Source organism: Bombus vosnesenskii, unplaced genomic scaffold (assembly GCF_011952255.1).
Source record: "Bombus vosnesenskii isolate JDL3184/JDL3185 unplaced genomic scaffold, Bvos_JDL3184-5_v1.1 scf7180000013334, whole genome shotgun sequence".
Lineage (NCBI taxonomy): Eukaryota > Metazoa > Arthropoda > Insecta > Hymenoptera > Apidae > Bombus > Bombus vosnesenskii.
In genome coordinates, this window is record NW_022882972.1 from 1,005,937 (window position 1) to 1,028,697 (window position 22,761).

Consider the following 22,761-nt stretch of genomic DNA (forward strand, 5'->3'; position numbering starts at 1 on the left):
TTTTAAACATAAGTTCTAAATGAAACAAATTACTAAATATAAAAAATGTACGAGTTCTATTAATATACATATTTTTATTTATGTACATTAAATATTTTGCTATAAAATATACAACAGTTACTTTACAATTTTTTTGTGGTTTTTGTAGTTTTGTTGAATTGTGGATCGTCAAATATCAACTCCTTTATTCTTGGCTCATCTTTGTCAGCTGTATTTTATTATTAAGAAAAATAATATATTAAAAATATAACAAATAATTAAAATAGTAAATTGACTAGTCTCTTTAAATTTGAAGAAATGAATTTGAAAAGGATATTTGTGAAGTAATTTGAAAATTCCTGTTCCTACAGGAACTGGAATACCCATTATGATTGATTCAGACACTCCACAAATAACATCCTTTTGACCATAATAAGCTGCATCAAATAGATGATCAGATGTTTTTTCAAACTGTTAAACAATCATCTATTAGTATTTTTGTATACGTACATAATATATATTTAAATGTAATATTAAAAAAGTATAAATATATATAACATTTTACCGAAGCTAAATTTAAGACAGATTCTTTCATTTTAGCTAAGCCTTGTCTTGTAATACCCAGTACTTCACCTCTACTAGTCATTAAATCTGCTACAAGCATTGGATGTCTTCGATCAATACTCATTCCATGATTTTCCATCACCAATTTGATTTCTGTCATTATAGTTGCTCTTGCAGCCTCAATTCCTAAAGTTTTGAAAACCTAAAACATCATATTTATATAATGGATAAGTAAATAAAAGTGAATTTTATACTTACCTCAATAGTATTGTTTGAAGTTGTTTTTCTGCCCAGAACGCCAAGAGTTGCCATTACTTCTCGCATATTGTTTCCTTCTACAAACAATTTATACCTTGTTTTACCACTTGAATCATCGTTATGAATTACAGCTCTAGAAACTGATGGTAAACCCTATAAATTATATAATCATAAAGACATATACAGTTTAAAAATTATGGAAGTATATTTTTGTTCATAATGAGTATATTAATATGTATATTTTCTCATTTTACCTTTATAACAATATTTGGAATTGTCTCTTTAAGCTGTGTGAGGGCATAATTTATGCTGTATTTACTTTTGCTTGGATTTACAGTGATAATAGAATCTCCTCTAACATTTACTAATTTTGGATTCAATCTTAATTTTGATGTACAGATCCTACATGAATTATCATTTATTAATTTAATTATTTAGTTGTCAATTAATTAAATGTATACTTATGTAAATTTTTATTACCAAAAAATATATTTTATTTTATGTTGTAAATTTGTACACTTACGAATAACGTATGGAGTTAACATCTACTTCTAACTTCAATAATTTTATTCTATCAATATCTAACTTGACCAATAAGAAACAATCATCGGGCAAATAAACTTCTTCAATATATTCTGTCACTTCTCCTAAAGTAGTTTTTTCAATCCTGCCTTTTACTCTTCTAGCATATTCCGGATCTACGTCATTTTCCTAGTAAATGAATCAATAAATAAAACATAACATGTTTATTTTTTCACACACATAGCTATTGAGATGCATTATAATGCATTTAAATGTAGAACTTACTAAAGCTGCTGAGATGATTGGAGTACTAATCTTAGGATTTGCATTAATGATTTCTTTAATACGCGGTACACCCTGAGTAATATTCATAGATGCTACACCGGCGAAGTGAAATGTTTTTAATGTCATTTGTGTACCCGGTTCTCCAATACTTTGTGCGGCAAGTGCACCTACAGCGGTACCTGGTTCTATTTTTGCTTTCATATATTTTTCTTTACAGGTATGAATAAATTCAACTAATTGAGAAACTGTGATTCGTTCGAGTTGGAAAATTACAGGTATATTCGATGGAGCATTATATCGTAGGTGTATTATTTTGCGTGCTACACCTTTAAGGAATGTGCTGCAAAAATAAATAATATTTAATATCTTATTTTCAGTAGTTATGCTTAATACTTACGATAATTCTTGTTTAAATTCTTCACTGAGACATTCACAATCTTTGGAACCTAGTAATTCATTTGTAGCTTTAATAAGATCAGGACCGTCTAGTGGTTCTTCATTTTTGCATGGCGACTTAGCTGTTACGTGATCCAATACTCTCTTATAATCTACTGGACAATCTTTTCCTATTAAAATAATTGTTTGATTACTTTGTGATCGATATTATAAATAATATCTTACCTTCCATGTATGTAGGATCTAGACCATCGCCACCATACAATATTTGTACAATATCCCCCACTGAATTACGAACTGTCATATCATAATGAAGGCACAGATCTTCTAAACTCTTAACTAGTCGTCGTTGCATGTAACCAGTCTCTGCAGTTTTAACTGCTGTATCAACAAGACCTTCTCTTCCACCCATAGTGTGGAAGAAAAATTCCGTTGGCGTTAAACCAGAATAGAACGAATTTTCTACGAAACCTTTAGCTGCAGGGATTTTTGAATGTCTTTCAAAGTGTGGTAGAGCTCTGTCTTCAAATCCATTTGGAACTCTATGACCGCTAATAGCTTGTTGTCCCACACACGCTAATTAGAATGAAAATATTACATAACAAAATATTCTTTGTATATATATACACATATGTATATAGACAAGCATACCAATCATTTGAGAAATATTGATAAAGCTTCCTTTACTGCCAGACAATGCCATAATTAATGGACTGTTACTTGGATGGAGTTCTTTTAAACATGCTTTACCAGCATGATCACGAATTACTGAAAGTTCTTTCAATATCATTGCTTCTAATGTTTCTTCCTCTGAACAGCCAGGTTGACATACAAGACGTCCTTCTTCCATTTGACGAATGTATTCTGTACATTTAGAATACCTAAATCATAGTTAAAAAACAAATCTACCTTATTCGTAGATACTTTTATTCATGATATTTAATAATTTACAAAAAAAATGCACATTTACCCGGCATTTAAAAGCTTTTCTTTGGCTTTAAGAAGTCCTTGTCCTGGTGTAACATCTCCAATACCAATAGAAAAACCTCTATTCATAAGAAAGAAACTTGCCATTCTTGCTAGTCGCCACATAGCTATTGTTGCAATATCTTCGCCCCAGTCGCGTAATAGAATATAAAATATATTCTGCTTTGATCCTGAACCTAAAGTCGATTTATCCATGGTTCCTGCTAATAATTCTGAATTCCGGATAATAACATCTGCAATTCATCACTTTCATTATTTTCCTGCAGTTTTAAGGAGAGCAACAAATTATACTACAAAATTATACGTACAAGAATCATTAATACATAATTCCTGATTGCTAGTATAAGCTCTTCCTTTTGTTTTTAAATTAGCTTTAATATTACAAGTACTATTAGGTTTTAAAATTAAACTAAAGATTTGTTTCCCTGTCCATAACATGCTTGGCTTTAAAATAGCTGGTTCAGGAAGAGTTATAGACATGGCAATATCAGGTCCTGCTAGAAGACAACCAGCTAGTTGACTTGCTTGAGCTTTATTTAAAAACATGTCCTTTTGTGTCAGCAGATATCCACCAGTAATGAAATCTTGTGTTGCAGCTATTAAAAGTTCTCCATTGCGAGGTGTAACTAAATTTGATTTATTCTATAAGCAAGTAAATGATAATATCATTATTATAATACTATAATATATATATATATATATATATATACACGTTAATATGGAACATAATATAATTCACCCCTTAAGCAGGAAATAATATAACATTTGCATATTACCCCCATTAAAATTAAAGCCTCTGCTCTTGCTTCTTCAGTTTGGGGAAGGTGTAAATTCATTTCGTCCCCGTCAAAATCGGCATTATATGGTGTACAAACACACTCATTAAATCTAAATGTTCTGTGATCTAATACTTTTGCTTTATGTGCCATGATGCTTAATTTATGCAACGACGGCTGCCTATTGAATAATACTACATCATCGTCTCTCAGATGCCTTTCAACGATATCACCGTACTATTGAACAAAATGTATATAATTATTTTGCTGCAGTATAATATGCCGGCCAACATCCACTGCAAATATCCCATTTAGAAAATATAGTCTAAAATGTTTTAACTTGGCACTAACACAAGCAACAGTCTAATAGCGGCCCCATCCTTATCTAATCCAAGCCAATATCGACTCATTCTAGTAACTGACATACTGATGATACACATATGCCAATTTCACTGGCAAAAAGACATTCACGAGAAGGAACAATATTACCAGCGTCGGGTTTATACATCTTAGCCTGTATTTTCTAAATAGGTTTGCAATAGTTGAGACCCTCTTAGTTGAAGTCCTCTACTTCTAAGCTTTTCATTAATATACCATATTCCACTATGCACTATATAATTTAGGCTAATTATGACTAATTATTTTGTACATATAAAGTACATAACAACATTTTATACACGTGAAATTACCTGTAAATCTTGAGCAATTTTTTGTCGGTTACCATATTTTAAAAATTTTTTAAATTGTGTTTTCCCTTGTTGTATGAAATTTGCACCTGGATGTATATCTGGACCATTCCTTACAAGTTTTCGCATTAGTTCTATATTTGATGGATTTACTCTTTCAGGATATGTTAAAATTTTGGCAACATGAATAGGTACACCAACCTAATAAAAAATGTAAAAAATATATATATATATATATATATTCAATTTTATTACTAAATATATATATTATTTAAATGTTTGAAACAATTTATTTAAATGAAATCTTACTTGCTCAATCCTCAGATTAGGATCTGGTGAAATAACAGTACGACTAGAAAAATCTACACGTTTACCAGATAAATTTCCTCGAAAACGACCCTGTTTTCCTTTTAATCTTTGAACCAATCCTCTACCAGATTTTTTTGGCTAAAATAGTTCAATAATTTATCGTTAAAATATTAAAGTAAGCAAAAGATTCAATAATTCTTTATAACATACTTGCATATTAAGGGGTATACCAGACATTTCACTATTTATATAAAGGGCACAATGCAATTGTAGAAATTCCCAATCTTCATTGTACATTTGTACTTTAGCTCCACTTTGTCTATGTTTCTGAATAACATCATTGATAAAAACTATTTCTGATAATTTCATTGTTAAATGATCTTCTGTTGTACCAGCTTTTAGATCAGACACAACACTAGGTCTAATACAAATTGGTGGCACAGGAATTCTTGTCAATATTAAGTCTTTTGGTAATGCATACTCCGAATTCATCAATAACAAAGGAATGTCACTTTCTGGTATTTTTTCCAAAATGCTTTGTACCTTAAAATATGACATAGTTTCTGTAATACAGAATTTTACAAAAAGGGGTAAATAGAAAAAAATATTATAAATGAATTTTATTTTTTACCTCCAAAGGATTTAATACACTAATCAAACCAGTTTGAAGTACTCCTTCTAATGCTTTATTATCCTCAAGCACATTGTTATATTCTGCTAATTTTTGTTGAACAATAGCATCTATTTTCTTTTTACCTTTATACTTTTCATGCACTATTTTAAGTAAACCGGCTTTTTTAACAGTTCCATTAAGATCCCGACAATGTTGACAAACTGTAGTTTTCTTAGCTTTATCTAGAATCTGTTTACGTAATGCTTTACGTGTTAAATATCCCAAATTAGGATTTAATACTCTGGCTAAATAATGCTTTTTGTCTGCTTCAGATAGCATAACATGAGAACAATTCTATGAAGTAAAATATTACAATTATTATCACTGTTATTAACTAATTTGAAATTAAATGAAATAAATGATGAATTACTTTACAAATAGTTTGAAGAATACCAATAATAGACCTAAAATAACCAACATGAAAAACAGGCAGTTCTAAATCAATGTAGCCAAAGTGTCCAATACATTCGTTTAAAGATTTACCACATGATATACAATTGGTAGTATTATTACAAGTACCCTATAAATTAACATCAACAATTATTTATAAAGAAAGCATTAACATATGAAAAAATTACCATTTTCCTATCAAGAACTCCATATGGAACTGGAGTATGTTCAACATCCTGATTATATAAATTTTTAGCCACAATATGTATATGGGCTTGCCTTTCCATGTTATGGCGGCTATCCACTCCGAATGATACATGAGAGCTAATTAATTATAAAAAGTGAATGAATAAAGTAGATAAAGAGTAATAGATATCAGTTACATATGATAAGCATTACAGTTTTATTATTAACTTTTTCCATTAACCAAAAGATCTAATCAATTAGATAAATACAAAGATAAATAATTTAACAAGAAATTCAGTTATTCATATTATCAAATCTATATATTTTTCTAAAAGCACTTAATATTAAAAATAATGGAAATAATAATAAAAAATCTATTAGAAAAGCAAATTAAAGTAATTTACATACATTTTGCGAGCTACGTCTGTTTCTCTGAATTGTTCTTTTACCATTGTGAAGGTTATATTTTATTTCCTTTCGTTCAATATATGCTATCTATAGTATAAGCTTATTTATAAATATTGTACGATATCAAATAAATAAATTTCAAACTATTGTAAAACATGCACTACTCTTTTACGTAGATCATGTATTAAACATCCGAAAGAATTCAGAGAATTCTTTAAACACGTGTTGTTCTCTACTCGTGGTGCCATCTTGAATTTGACAGTTTTGTACAAGCTGTCTCACGTCGCATTACGGCATTACCCACAATCTTATGTCAATTAAACAATCGCCTTGCAATGTTATAATATATGAATGAAACTTCTTTATGGCAATATTAACATTAATTGATTCATATTTTTCTCACTAGGTCAGATTTTATATATCTTTTTATGTTTTATATAATAGAGATTATAAGTAGACTTAGATTCGTTACTGAAGTTCAAAATTATGATGCCAACATACCAATACTATAACAGCATGTATCGTAAAAGCATGCGTTGATGCGTCATTCATTAAACCAGTGTGCTTTTAATTATATTATCTGTTTATTTTTCTCGTATAAAATATCATTCGGTTGATCTAAATATTGCGTCTCTATCAAATTAAAGTACGTTTGAAACATGCCAAGGGTAAGTTTTGAAATTTTCTATTAAAAACTAATAATCGAGGTTAACTACATTTGTTTTCATCAGTATATCTACATTTTAGGATTACATACTTATTGAAATTAGAATTCAGATTTTATAACTCAATATTTTGTTATTTCATTTTAGGATATACGATCCTATTTTCAAACTATTAAAACAAATTCCAATGTTGCTCCAGTGAAAGCTACCAAAAAACGAATTATTATTTCGTCTGACGAAGATGAGGACAAATCTCAATCGCCACGTAAACGGCCCAAGGTTTTAATATAATTATTTATCGTAGTTTAAGTTATTAAAGTTTCAAATCTTGGTCATTACTTTTAAAATGGGGATATTGTGGTATTTGTGTCGATAAATATAATATAATATATTCTGGTTGTCATAGAAGACAAAGTTATTGGAGAAGAAAGCTATTAAATCTGATTCCAATGAAGATATTAAAATTATTTCTCCTGCTGATATGTTTGGTAAAAATCCAGTAAACAGACAAGAAGCAACTAAGATATCTAGACAGTCATTAAAGCAGGTAATACATATGGAAGACAATAAGAAAAGGATTCAAAATTTTTAGAACAAATAATACCGGTCAAATAAAGGAAAAGAGTTATAATAAATATAGGTCAAAAAATTATTTTCAATGTTACAATATAATTCTTTGTCTTGGTTAAAACAAGTAACTTACTAACATACTACATGAAAACAATAAATTATCTGTTCTGTCAGAAAGTAAAATATTTTACCAATGAAATAGTTAAAGTATGTCTAGAAATCTCTGAAAGAATACACAATTTCTAGTATAAAGTTGTCAAACATATATATGGAAGGAACAGGGTGTAGAAATCTTCTGTAATCAAACACTTATTTTATCATAATAAAATAATTCATTATTTTCATCCAGCATAATAGTTCTCAAAGCAAGCAGGTCATTTGTTTTAATTGAAATGAAAAGTTTTTATAACTGAAAATATTAATTTTTCCATTTACATTTATTAGGGCTTTTTTCTTCATTTTCCTAAAACTTCTGAATCCTTCTTCTTATCATCCTTTATAATATTTTAATGATAATATAAAGTAATTATATACATATTAATTTTATTAAATATTATAGAAAGCAGAAGAAGTACCTAAGATATCTAAAAAGTTACAAAAGAAGGTAATTTACAATATTTGAATAATGTTGCAAAGTGATTATATATACATATTTTATTAAATATTACAGGAGGCTGAAGGTCATAATGATGATGATTTTGAAGCTACCTTACGTCAGTTAGATACATCTGATATTGAGCAGAGATATTTAACAGAGAGAGAGAAAGTTAATGAAGGTATCAATTAATCAACAAGTTGTAATAAACAATATGCCAAACTTATTAACATATTGTGTTAATATACTAATTGTTTGTATTTATAGATACAAGTTTACATGAAAGCAGTATTGAAAATAAAGAAAAGACACCCATTAAAAATAAAGAGGATATTAAAAAGAAAACAAGACCTGATAAAACAAATCAAGAAAAGGATAATAAAGAACACGAACCAAAGAATAAAAAACATTCTAATAATATTTTAGACGAGGACATTAAGCATAAGGGGTCTGAAAATAGTAGCAAATTTAAACATACAAAGAAATCTTCTAAAACTTCATCTGCTATTTCTAAGATGGAAGTAGAATATCTGAAAGAAAAAAACGAAACTTCTCCCAAAAAGATAGACACTTCTGATGTATATGAGGAAAAGATTGAAAAGAAAAAACAAAATGCTGCAATGTATCAGCAATATCTTCAAAGAGGAGGAGCCAGAAATCCAGGCTCAAAAGAAATCCCTGTTGTATGTAATAAGTGAGCATTATCGCTTGTAGAAAAATTTAAAATATGTCTAAAAAAAAATGTCTAAATTTCAGGGTGCTGAACAGTGTCTAACAGGATTAAGTTTTGTAATAACTGGCGTTTTGGATTCTTTAGAAAGAGAAGAAGCTGAAGAACTTATTAAACAATATGGTGGACGAATTTTACACCAAATTTCAAAAAAGACTGACTATGTTATAGTAGGTGACCAAGCTGGTCCTGCAAAACTGTCAAAGGTAATATTGATTAACAATATATATTTAAATCTTATTTAGACTTATTATATTGTATATTATAAATTCTTTAGGCTACCAACTTAAACATAAAAAAAATATCAGAAGATGATTTGCTTGAGCTGATACGTACAAGGCCTGCAGGTCAAAGTGATAATGTAACACAACCTCGTACAAAATCAAAAGAAAGATCAAAGAGAAAATTTGCAGAATCTAGCGAAGAGTCAACACCAAAGAAGAAAAAAATTACTGTAAACGAGGAAACGAAAAAAGCAGCAAAAGTACATTCACCACATAAAACCGAAAGTAGTAAAAGAGAAATTGAGGACTCATTAAAACAAGAACTTTATAATAAGGATGAAAAAATAAAATCTTCAATTGAAAAGAAACAGAATGAATATAAAGAATCGCTTGTACAGGATAAAAAAGAAATAATTGATGTGAAAGATATAAAAATACAAATGAATACTTTGCAAGATGTAAGAAATAATAAATAAGTACAATAGTAATAATATTAGTCCTTTTTATCAGTTTTATATTGTTTAGATTTTTCTTTTAGATAAGTGGGAACATACCAGTGCAGGCATTGGTTGAAAAATATAGGCCAAAAACTATGAAACAAATTTTGGGGCAACAAGGGGACAAAAGTAATGCTAAGAAAATACACACTTGGTTAATGAATTGGCATAAAAATCAAAGTGGTCAAGTGAAACATACAAGACCTAGTAACTATTTTATTCTTCATGTGTAAAATATTTTTGGTATATGCTTAATACAATTTAAACCTTTATTAATTTTGTTTGTTAGGTCCTTGGGCAAAAGATGATAATGGAGCTTTTTTCAAAGCTGCTTTGTTATCTGGTCCTCCTGGAATTGGGAAAACCACAACTGTCCAAGTTGTCTGTAATGCATTAGGTTTTGATCTTATAGAATTTAATGCATCAAATACCAGAAGCAAAAAACTTCTGCAAGAAGAAGTATCAGAACTTTTATCTAATACCACAATAAAAAATTATTTTAAAGGTATATCTATTTATTAACATATTTTCTAAGTTAGTTTGAAATAACTAATTAATTCTTATTAATCCGTATTTTACTAATTATACTAGTGAAAAAATGTAAATCTATAAATATTTTATTTCAACAAATAATTTAAAGCTTTAGACTACAAAATAGATGTTGACTGTTTAATTAAAAAAGTGATCTTTATTATATGGAATATAGAAATATCCTTATATATTTTAAATTACATGATGGTGTTCACAAAAATCTAATAAACAAATAATTGGTCTTCAGTGAATAATTATTTGAGATGTTTTTTTAGTGGAGAAAAGGATTATGGATTAGTTAATTTTAGTTATTATTGTATATATATTATTAGTATTTATTTCTTTCAATTCTTATAGAACGCATTTTTGTAAGTATAATTAATAAAATACACTACTAAAGTATAATCAAATGCGCTAAAAATATCAAGTTTATAAATTTAAACAAAATTACATTGTTATTTTTAAATGCTCTATATTATAGATGTTAAAAGCAAACCATCATCGAAACACGTATTGTTAATGGATGAAGTAGATGGAATGGCTGGTAACGAGGATCGCGGTGGTCTACAGGAATTAATTACTTTGATCAAATCAACTGATATACCTATTGTTTGTATTTGCAATGATCGAAATAATCCTAAAATGAGAACACTTTCTAATTATACATTTGATCTTCGATTTCAAAAACCTAGATTGGAACAAATTAGGGTAAAACAATATTGAATTCAACTATGTTTAATGGTTATTCACATTATTTGACTTCTTTCTTTTCATGCAGGGTGCGATGAAATCTATGTGTTTTAAAGAAAATATTCAAATTTCGAATGAAGATCTCGATCGTTTAATTGAATCAACTAATCAGGATATTCGTCAAGTTATAAATCATTTGGCATTATTTGTTGGACAAACTGGTTCTCAGGAAAAAAATGAAAAGAAACATATAAATAAGGATTTGAGATTAGGTCCTTGGGATGTTGTAAAAAAAGTATTTTCCGTAGAAGAACATAAACATATGAGTATAAGTGACAAAAGTAACTTATTTTTCCATGATTACAATATAGCACCATTATTTGTACAAGAAAATTACTTGATGGTTATACCTCAAGTGCCAAAGTATGTATTTCAGTAAAATAATGTATTTATTCTTTTTTTCTTCTATATGTGCAAGGTGGATTACGTAATTTAGAGTCTGTCGTCTTACATACCAGAAATTATAAAAAGATACACAAGAAAATGAATTATATTATAAAAAGAATTAAATTCATTTAATAAGAAGTTGTTATCTATGGAATATTAAAAAAAATCAATATTAGTTAAATGCCTCATTCTTTATATTGATTTTAGCATTGTTTGTATTTAACGTTATTTTTATATTTTTATATAGAAATGAATTGTTAGGAAGGGTAGCAGAAAGTGCTGAAAGTATAGCATTAGGAGATGTAGTTGAAAAATCCATAAGAAGTAATAATGCTTGGTCTCTTTTACCAATACAAGCTTATTATTCTTCTGTAATACCTGGAACAGCAATGTCTGGTCACATTGGTGGTCAAATTAATTTTCCAGCTTGGCTTGGACGTAATTCAAAAACTGGTAAACTTAATCGGTAATGTCATAATTATTAGCTTTTTCATTTATTATTATATTTTGTATGTGAAGTTTTTAATGATATGATTTATAGCTTAATGCAGGAAATCACTTTACATGCACGTTTGGCTACGGGTGCAAGTAAGGAGGCTATAAACTTGGACTACATTAGACCTCTTAGAAATACTATTCTCAGACCTTTAGCAGTTGGAGGTATTGAAAATGTAGATACAGCAATTGATGTTATGAACCACTATCATTTACTCAGGTTAATATTTCATTAAGATCAGTTATATAAAAATTAGAGTTTTTATAGTATTAAACTTTATTATTTTTTATTGTTAATAGAGAAGATCTAGATTCATTGGTAGAAATTTCTCTATGGCCTGGTGATCGTGATCCGTTTCAAATTATAGATAGTAAGGTATGTTATAAATTCCAGATAATTTTTAATCATTTTGACATAGTGATGTATAGAAAAGTATAATAAAAACTCATTTTATAGGTGAAAGCTGCTTTTACAAGAGCATATAATAAAAGTTCTGTGGCTCTACCTTATATAGTGAGTGGAACATCAAAGAAAAAAGTAACATCAAGTATACAAGAAGAAGGTTTCTTAGAAGAGGAGGAAGAAGAAATTGACTCTGATCAAAACGACGATAACCTTGATGCAGATAAGATGATTAAGGTTTATTGGAAAATAGTTTACATTATTGAAATTATATGTTTATTACGATATTATTTATTGATTAGAATGCATTTCAGGCAAAGAAAGCTGGTATAAACAAGAATACTGAATCAAAGGGTAAAAGTACTGATAAAACTGAGAAGAAAGGCAAAAATAGTAGTGATAAGTCTAATAAACGTGGAAGAGGACGGGGGAAAGCAAAATAACACAAACATCGTAAAATTGGAACGTGATTTTTATTTGGAAAAAGTAAGAATTTACGATTTCGTAATGTACTTATTTATCACTGGATACTTACATATTTTTGTCTTTTATTCTGCAAGAAATAATGCCATAAACTATTATTTGATGCGTCTTTTATGTCAAAACGGAGAAATAATTTTTTTGGAGTATTCAATGAGATACTATTCAGAAGAATGTATTTTTTACTCTAATGCTTCAGTTGTTTCAACAGCTGCAAGTTCTGATCTGGTTTGTACACATTCTGGAGCAAATAAATTTTGATAAATTACTACACATTTTTGTATTGCTGTATTTGTGTAGTCGTGTATTTTGTGTAGTGTAGTTGTATTTAAATTGAATTGTATTGTATTATATATATGAATCATATTTTATTGTAAGAATACATACGTCTTGCTCTAGGTTTCCATCCAATATATTCATTAGTTTTCTTGTTTTCTTCTGTGAGCCAATCTGTCAGTGGTTTGAAGTATTCCAAGAGTCCAGCAGAGTCCATGTTTTTCTGGCCTGTAATTTTTTCCATTGCATCTTGCCAAGGTTTCGAGGCTCCCAGTTCCAACATGGACCTATATTCCAATAATAAATTTCCATAAATTCTAAGTCATTTTATATCAAGTGAATTATAAAATTGGAAAAGTGGAAACTTACTTTAATAAGTTTCCTGCTGCTTTGTTATTATAAATATCACATTCATGTAGTAGTTTTGAATTTGGATTTTGTGGATCGTATTGTTTTGCTTCTGTACAAAGTGCTTTATGGAATTGGAATTGCACCACAAAGCTTACGAAATATCTCAAATACTCAACATCTGCTATTATATGATATTTCGCACCAGGGTCAAAATCATCTTCTGATCGATCCACTGGTGGTTCAATACCTTGAAATTCTTCAGCAAGATCCCACCTAATTATTAATAATTAAAAATTTATGAATTTCAAGTTAAAAAGAATACATCAGCATTATAAAATCGTTGTATATCAAAGGAGATATATGATAAATTAAATTTAATAATTACATTAATCTATAATAATTAAATTATTTTAGTCAATAGAATTTGCAATTTTTCGTTTGTCTCTTTCTCTTTGTAATCTCTCCAAATTTTAATTATTGTAATTTATATATTAATAACTCAGAGACAGTACTAACCAGTTACAATTATAATTATCTGGTGTGACTCGTCCCTGGAATACATTCCAGCGCCATTTGTCCATCATGTATGCAAATGGTAAGAAGACAATTTTTTCAAGGCCTTTCAGGAAAAGGTGATTGATATTGGTCTCCATGTCGGTTGAATCATCATCCAATAATCTAAGATATAATAAAATGTATTTCCATTATAAAATATTCAGTTTTTAATTATCAAATTTTTATATTTTCATACACTATGATACAAGGAATTAATTTATATAAAGATTACGTCCCTACTGAAAAGATTGCACATATATGTAGTTGTATTAATACCTCATTAAATTAAATGTATACAAATTATTTCAGTATTTGAATTCATTATATACACTTTATAGATGAACTAATCAAAGTTTGAAGTTCAAAATATATAAATTAATATTTTGTAAAGTATGTATAATTAATATCATTTACTTAATGGTTTTCAGGTGACTCGGAGTAGATGCGCTAAGCGATATAACGTCGCCGACAGCTTCATGGAATCCAGGATTCGCACCCTCCTTGAAAATGTTGGGTTGATTTTTGTATTGCAAAAAATATTCCACGTGACCCATCTCGTGATGCGCGGTCAACAGATCTTCCATGTTAACTCTGGTACACTGTTTAATTCTAAAGTCCTTGCCATCATAGAAGTCCCAAGCGCTCGCGTGACAGATCAGTTCGCGATCCTTTGGCTTTTCTAATATCGATCGTTCCCAGAACAGATCTGGCATTGCGGTGAGATTGATTGAGGTGAAGAAATCTTCAGCAACACGGAAAATAGTTGTTGCGTTGTATCCTGAGAACGATTATATAAAGAATACAGGAATCTATCTGTAAGTTTGACTTCTAACTTCTTAGCTTGATACATTGATCAACATAATGAAAAAAATCTCGTATTTGAAGAAAAATTGTATATCAAAAACTGAAAAGATACGTTAGATTTACATACTAGAAGTAATTTCTAAATATTATTTTTTTTTAATTATCAAATGATCTCTAAATATTTTAAGGCATATGTTATTGATTGATATATCTATTAGTATTTCAGTATATTATACTTATAATTAAAAATATACTATACTATAGTTTCCTATTTTACAAATATTTTTTGTATATTACTATTTATGCATATTAGTATTTACCATTATTTTGATCATCATACGAGAAGTTCTTTTTTAAACATATTGTCTATTAATCTTTTAAGGATTTTAGTCCTCTATAATAATTAATATTATTGTATTCTTTATATCCTACATCGACATAATATTTCTCCTGTGTTGTTAATATTTGTGGATTTTCTCCACTTAATTTAATCTCTACATATTGACTACAAAATCGAAATATAAAAATAAATTAGCGACCTTTGAACAACTCGTCAGAATTATAAAGTAAACATTTCAAAATGTTTCAAATAATTTTGTACTATCAGGATCAGAGATTTTATATCTAAATGTAAAATTTACAGACATAATATAAACACCAGCATAATGTACGCCGGGCATCGAAACGAATTCATATAAATTAGAATATAGCACAATAAATTCGTTTATACATTCATAATTAATATGAAATTACAGATTCTAACGTTATAGAGAGTGAGTTATACAATTTCTGTTGCCAATTTTTTCTTTACGAAATAAATTTTACTATATGTATGTATATGTATGTTATTAATTGACGTCTAAATGCTAATCAAACCTTGTTTAATCATTGCATTGGTGACATCTGGCATTTGTTTTCCCGGATATGGAATAGCGAACTCTGCGACGTTCGCCCAAGTTTGCGCCCACATATTGCCCAATAAATGTGCTGGGATGGGACCATCTTTCGAAACGATATCCTCACCGTATTTTTTCCGAAGTTCTCGGCGAACGTATGCGTGCAATTGCAAATAGAGAGGTTTCAGTTGTTGCCAGAGTGCCTCTGAAAATATTTTATTACAAATGAATGTAGCATTTCAGTAATATTTATTCGGACTTATGTTGAGAATTAGATGTTAAACAGTGTCACTGAAACATTTTTGAACTTCTATTTTCATAAGTATTATCGAAGTCAAAGAAAAAATATTTTCGTTTTGGAAGCAAGATGATTATTAAGCTAGTAAGCGTTTCAATAAAATAAAATGTTATATGTATTATGTATATTTACATAAATACATTTAGATAGTTTATCAGATACTTGGTAATAGAAATTTCACGTCTCATATGTCGATGTAAGGACCATTTATGACTTTACAGTTTCTTCAAATAGAATGGAAATAGTTGTTGGTTTCATCATTGGAAGTCTAATATTCAGTGACAATTAGAATTTATTTTCTTTTGTCTTCGATTTTTAAGCACACAATACTTTTCGTAGAGATATATTAATTTTACTTTTGATAATATTGTCTTTTAACGACAAGGATTGAATTTAACGAGAGAAGTATATTTCCTTGAAAAATATAATGTATTGTATTAAAATTAAAAAAGAAATATTAATTTTAACAATCACGTTATGTAACGAAAATATTAATTCATCACAGTTCATATATCGATGCATGAGACGCGATACGTATTTCGTTTCTGAATATTTTCTAACTCATTAAGTATTTATGTTAAGGACTAGATACTTTTTTTTCATCTTTTTCTGTTTGAACAATTTCGAAACGATTACTAAACATTCTCCTGTAAACTTTCTACGCTTCTTTACGAAATATTTGTGTTTTCCCGCAATAAAGTGTTTATAGAATATTTATAAAACATCATTCCACGTTTCACTTGTTATCATCGACAGAAATATTTATATTTTAATTAAAACTTGCTAGAAATATTTCTTACAAAAGTCGCTACTTCTGTAAATGAATCTTTTATGAGATATTAATTATAGTAGAAATGTTTCTAACGATAAATTTATGAGAGAGTCGTTTAGAGCTGTATATTTCTCTTAATATTAAAAAGATATTAAATCTCCTTTAAATTTTTATCAAATTATAGTTTAAATTCTAATATTATAATATTAAAAACCAATCTGCTGTTATTTCCTATTTTTGTTCCAACTTTTTAATGAAATTGTAGATCTATGGCTTATGTGATATTTATTTCTTATTTTCTCTTGTAGAATACGCTGTATTACTGATATATCATCTCTCAATGTTTAACTTACCAATTTGCTCGGGGAAGTCATCAGCCTCGTAATCCTTCAGCCAGTAAGCCGCGTTGTCGGAATAATTGTTTAATGTAGCAGCTAAGTTGCTCAGTTCAACGTATCTTTCATACAATGGTTTCATCTTTTCGCCAGTTGCTTTCCTCCATTCGACCCAAATGTACTTCAATTCCTCCGGATCGTGGCTCTTCATCAGAATCTCCGTGAGCTCCGGTTCCAAAGCGAGATCGCATTTACTTCGGTTCTTGTAATCGCAGATTTTCGCGGTGCTATAGATGTTCTCCATGTCACTTACAATTTTCTCGTATTCTTGGTAGCTCTGTAGCAAACGTTCGATCGATTATCATCCAGCACTTTTCATCTCCGGTTTCCTCGGCTGTACGTACAGCGGCTCTCGAATATATCCCAACGCTCACAGAAATTTCTTATACAAAACATTTTGAAATTTCGCTGATATTGCGATGAGAAGCGACTATCGTCTTTATATTGGTAGAATTTCGAACGAATCTTTGCAAATCTTCGCAACGATCACCAACGATAGTATTAATTTAAACAATTTAAATTTAATGAGATAATTTTTAGTACTAATTACATCTTCAAGACCATTATTCACGCGGTATACTAATTTTTGTATCAAATATATGTTCGCAATAAATGTCTTGTAACTTCTATACACATTCTCTGATCGATTTCAAATTTTACCAATGTGATCACGATAATCGTACAATTTTGTGTAGCGAGCGTTTAAATACTTTCGCGAGTCAGTGTACTTGAAAGTCAATATGCTGTAGCTTGATAATAATTGAATCGTTACATCTTCGGGAAGCGCTGAACGTCCTAAAACGCTGAACTTCTTGAATTGCCGTCTGACATTTGAGTCCTTAATGTCGCTCCAAGGATACTCGTTCACTTTCTTCCAGGCGGATTTGAAGTACTGTGCCGCTTCTGTGGACGTGTTCAGTTTGTTTGCTAAATTTTCTGAAGTCAAATTCGACGCGTAGTCCCAATCGGCCAGCGTATACTTGTTGCTCCATTGCGCGTGTTCGTTGTTGATCTTTTCGAGAAATTGTTTGGCCTTTAGCAGATCTGCTTCCGAATCTACTGCAACGTTGTCGACATCCTGGGACGTTGGTATGCCCAGTGCCAGCGTCACCAGGGCTGCCACTAATAGTCTGCGAATTTTTACATAAATTTCGTAACGTTCGATAGATATTTTAATGAACGTTTCAATAAATAATTTGTGAATGTCGAAAATCTAAAGATAGGATTTTTCTAAATCTAACAGCAGATCTTTTCTGAATCTAACAACAGAGCGGAACGTTATAAAATTATGAAATATTTGAGCCAAGTACTCGAAGGCTCGTCAGTCCTGGTGTAATTTTTATATTTTTATATTTCAATTTAGCCCTCGTTTTCGCAAATATAAAATTCTGATTTTTAATATTCTTGGGAAATCATTAACTTCATGCTAAAGTGAGAAATTATATAATAAATATAGCGATAGAAGTAGTTTCATATTTTGATCGAAACTTGTGGCAGGATTTATATAGAAAAATGAAATATTAAACTGTTTTAATTTCTCAAATCTCTTCGTACCTTTTGACTTGTCCTTGTATTTCCTCACAACGCAATTATGAAAATTTTACGCCTAAAACTAATAATATTATCTCTAATCCAAACATACGTCGACAGAAGAGAAGGAGACAGAAAAACACGTCTAAGACGTTTCACTATAAATTGATCATTTAGGAACGTTGTTATCTATTTTTCTCGTTTTATACTCGGCCATGTGCGACGTTAGATTCTCAAATAGCGACGAGGTCGAGGATAGTCGTTTGGTTCAACGATTTGAAAGTCTACATCGTCGAAGAACTCGTTAGAATATTTTTCATTTGGTTCGTCCGTATCCTTCTAACGAATTGCCACATTGTTGCATTCCTATCATGCATTGAAACGATCGAAAACGGATCATGGTCCAAAGAGTATGTAGAAATCGTCCTTCGAGATATCATTATAGTGAAATTTTATGACTAGTATCCGAAGGCCTTTAACGAGTTCGAAATACGTTTTACATTTACTGATATACAACAAATACTCTAACTCGTACAGTAGGATACATCGCCTGTGTTATATAAAACATTTTGAAATATCCTTAATAGATTCGTATTTAGCTTAGATCGATAGCTTTCGTATTTTTATGAATATAACTAATAAAAAAAAAAAAAAGAAAAAAGAAATCGAATCGAAATAGAAATTTGTTTCATTTACGAAATATTATAACAAATATTTTGCTTTGGATATTTCATACATATTTGCATATTATATGCGTTCTCTGCGCTTTTACATCTTCGAACTTCTCATAAACGCATAAAATTCCGCAGTCTGATCGCTAGCATCGAGAATGAGACACGACTATTACGACTATTACGATTATGTAGCTGGCCCTAATAGTTTTAAAAGATATACATTCGAGTGTAATATGCAAAGTAAGGTAAAAGAATTGAATGAAATTGAATGGGAAACTTGGTAAAAAAGATATACTGTAGGATATTTATTTTACACACATATATAGGCGATAAGTAACGAGTTCTGATAGTATAGTACATTCATGAGAGTAAGCGCGTTAAATTATAATATCGCGTGGCCATAGTGCTTTAATCATCCGCGGTCTTTGTATTTTTCAATCGACTAAAATAAGATAACTGCTCCTAACAACCAACCGTGTAATGTTACAACGCGATAGGAATAAAGGAATAAATCTTCTAACAAATCTGTTCTTTATTTAAAAGCACGTAAGCAAACGAGTCTAACTAAATTTATCACTGTTACAGACAGATTCATGAGGATTCGTGAGAATTCTAATGTTTGGATTGACTAGTCACGTAAAGGAAAATGTTATAATCCAAGTTGGTCGTTGTACAATCGGATTAATATTATTAGCGAAACTCTACAAGTCACAAATTACAAGTTATTAGCGGTAACAAATACCTTTGCGTAACAGTAGGAAGTTTGGTAAAACGAAACAAATGAAACTTTGCTTTATTTTATCGTAAAGTTAATTTTATAAATTATAATAAGACACAAATCTACCTATTCGATGTAAAATTATGAAATGGTAAAAGAGAAGTCTGTGACCTGTAACTTGTAACTTTTTAATTTACTAATAGCTACTACGATCAAAATTACTAATATCGATAATTGTATCAAAAGTTTCGTACTTTGTATTTATTGCGCGATAGTTTTCAAATTTATAGAAATACTATGCTTGATAGTTTAATTAGACAAGTGCGATAGTTTCGTTCATATCTGTGTCCGTTTAAACAAATTAACAGGATGTAATTATATTTCTATTTGATCGTGAAGCCAACGATAAAAGACAACACGCGTTGGAATCTATCGAAACTTGATCGTTACTCTATAAATGCTTATCAGATTCTATTAATTTTGCTCAAAAATGTTTATAACATATCTCGAGCTTTGCTTCTATCCGTGAATATTAAAAAATTATATTTATCCATGTTCAATAATAATAAAGTACAATAATGTAAAGAGATATATGAAACGAATATAAAATCAAATTTGATATTTACACAGCTTAAATGTAACTGATAAAAATGTTTCCATAAAATACACGTATTTTTTTATGAATATTGTATACGTGAAATTTCCTAGTTGAAACATGAATTTCATTATACTATTACGAAACAAAATATCTACAAAAGTAAATAAACATTACATAATCCTATACGATAATCTATCTCATTCATTAATTTGTTATTAACTTAAAATTACTACAGGTATTAATTCTGAAGCAAATTCCACGATACTAAATATCATCTAATTTCATAGCAATCTAACATACGCATTACATGTGGTTTACTCTACTTTCTCGAGACTGAATTTGTTCAATTTTTTTGCTACATACATCAGATATTCGTATATCAAATTTTCCATACCACTTACAAATTTCGCTTTTCCTTAAATACGTACGTCCAAATTAATCTAACTCGTGCACATTGCTCGCGTCGTTTTGCATTTCTATTTAATAGAAGAAAATATTGTTTCAAAATCAAATTACAATTGCTGCAGCGAGTAGGAAAAAGAAAGAGAAATAGCAGTGCGTTCTGATCGTACACCATATCATTTCGTATCACGTCGACAACTGCATAATCTGATAATTATGAAAAGTTCGATCACGATACGATTGGATTTTCGTTACGAAACGTAGATAGCGAGCAAACGTCTGTTATGTATTTACCAGTGTTGTAACGAACTACAGGAAAACAGCGAATACTTGTTGATGGCTGGTCGAAAATCCAATAACAGTTGCTAGAACCGTCCAAGTTGGAGTTTAAGCGATCGAACGATCATTTTGTCTTTGGCTTGTACGAAATATAGCAGATACTCACGGGCGCAGCATTTCCTTTCGTAGCTCGCGTTGAAGTTGGATGAATCAACGGAACAGTTGACCGACGATTACGTTCGATTAAGGAGCAACTTTCACGAGTCTAACAAAATCCCCGTTGCCTTGTGTAACACTCTCTGGCGAACACACATCGAATGATGTCGAACCACGAGATACGCCAACTTTTATGCACCGTCCCCACTCTCTGCCGGTGTAATGTTTTCCTCACTATGAACAAACGCGACATTATTCGCGGCGGACCTGTTCTGCTAATATTGACGGACCCATCGTCTTACATTGTAATGGGAATTTTACTCTCGATCCTTCTTTTCGGCTTTTATTATAGAGCAGTTACTTTCAATGTACTGTATGTCGATTCCATGATCTGCTACACGTTGCAAGATTTGTTTATCTTCATTAGATCGATTCTCTGTCCATGAGAGAGTAGAGTAGCCTGGCTGATGAAGGCTTTGAGCGATGTACTTTTTTGCTCGCGAATGGTCGTACTTAGAAACATAGGAAATTTACTTCGCGGATATTTGCGTTTTAATATTATCTCTATCCTCGATCTACATTGAAACATTTCGAATGCATAGCTAAAATAATAATAATGTATTTATTTGTATTTTAGACTCGTAGATTATATTAAGGAGGTTGTTGGGTTCTTATTTCTAATTTCTCGCATCGTATTATATTCTTATATTTCTCTCTCAGTTACTACGTTATATTGTTAATATCATTGCCTAACTCTTTCTTATCGATTAGTACTTATCTATCTTAATGTAGTGTAGTCGTGTTATTAGTTTTTACATTTATATTTCTATATAAAGGTATATTCTTTTAAAAGTACAGTTTATTATTCGTCTAAGTATAGTGTTCTGGCCTTTATGGCTGATTGCACGTAATTCAAGATGTTTTTTTACAAACTCTCTGCTCTCAATGGTTAGTACCTGGCAGAAGTTTTCTCTTCTCTCTTCTTGCACCTCGTATTTCTGATATTGGCGACATATTGGTATAAAATATTTCAGGGTTTCTCTTCTCCATATATCACGTAGCTTGCACGTTTTCGCGTCATTTATTTTTATTCTTTCCCCTTTCCCTCCCTGGATATAACAAATCCATGCCTTCCGATCGGACGTGTTTGAACAATCATTCTACTTCATATGCACAGTTAGAATGCAAAGTTGAAATATTTTATTTATTATGCGACCGAAATAAAACCGTTTCATTTGTCGAACTTTCACTTACCACCTAAAATGTTATTTTCTCTGAACTATCCAAGAAAATTATCATTCAGTGTGTCAA

At 30.0% G+C, this 22,761-nt stretch overlaps 3 protein-coding genes across 3 annotated transcripts; 1 reads left to right on the forward strand and 2 right to left on the reverse strand.

The window, feature by feature from the left end:
* Positions 1–93: 93 nt before the first annotated feature.
* LOC117235880 (DNA-directed RNA polymerase III subunit RPC1) lies at positions 94–6,463 on the reverse strand. Its single transcript, XM_033498333.1, has 20 exons — positions 6,420–6,463; positions 6,014–6,149; positions 5,806–5,955; positions 5,394–5,729; positions 4,973–5,305; positions 4,763–4,900; positions 4,457–4,654; positions 3,768–4,004; positions 3,300–3,633; positions 2,975–3,224; positions 2,656–2,885; positions 2,230–2,580; positions 2,006–2,174; positions 1,609–1,948; positions 1,325–1,512; positions 1,056–1,203; positions 802–954; positions 545–745; positions 317–450; positions 94–210 (listed from the first exon to the last, which is right to left on the reverse strand). Exons 1-20 carry the CDS (start codon positions 6,461–6,463, stop codon positions 123–125), a joined length of 4,158 nt encoding a protein of 1,385 aa, XP_033354224.1. The 3' UTR covers positions 94–122.
* Positions 6,464–6,728: 265 nt separating this feature from the next.
* On the forward strand, positions 6,729–14,529 carry LOC117235881 (replication factor C subunit 1). The gene is made up of 18 exons (XM_033498334.1): positions 6,729–7,087; positions 7,232–7,363; positions 7,491–7,631; positions 8,214–8,258; positions 8,325–8,430; positions 8,517–8,932; positions 9,006–9,185; positions 9,257–9,661; positions 9,742–9,907; positions 9,990–10,205; positions 10,713–10,939; positions 11,010–11,344; positions 11,616–11,834; positions 11,910–12,083; positions 12,164–12,239; positions 12,321–12,503; positions 12,581–12,752; positions 14,357–14,529. The coding sequence occupies exons 1-17, from the start codon at positions 7,079–7,081 to the stop codon at positions 12,707–12,709; spliced, it is 3,159 nt and encodes a 1,052-aa protein (XP_033354225.1). The 5' UTR covers positions 6,729–7,078; the 3' UTR covers positions 12,710–12,752; positions 14,357–14,529.
* On the reverse strand, positions 12,721–21,634 carry LOC117235883 (angiotensin-converting enzyme-like). The gene is made up of 9 exons (XM_033498335.1): positions 21,461–21,634; positions 17,866–18,223; positions 17,052–17,370; positions 15,609–15,833; positions 14,343–14,706; positions 13,890–14,051; positions 13,392–13,646; positions 13,134–13,309; positions 12,721–12,987 (listed from the first exon to the last, which is right to left on the reverse strand). Exons 1-9 carry the CDS (start codon positions 21,469–21,471, stop codon positions 12,929–12,931), a joined length of 1,929 nt encoding a protein of 642 aa, XP_033354226.1. The 5' UTR covers positions 21,472–21,634; the 3' UTR covers positions 12,721–12,928.
* Between the last annotated feature and the right edge of the window lie 1,127 nt (positions 21,635–22,761).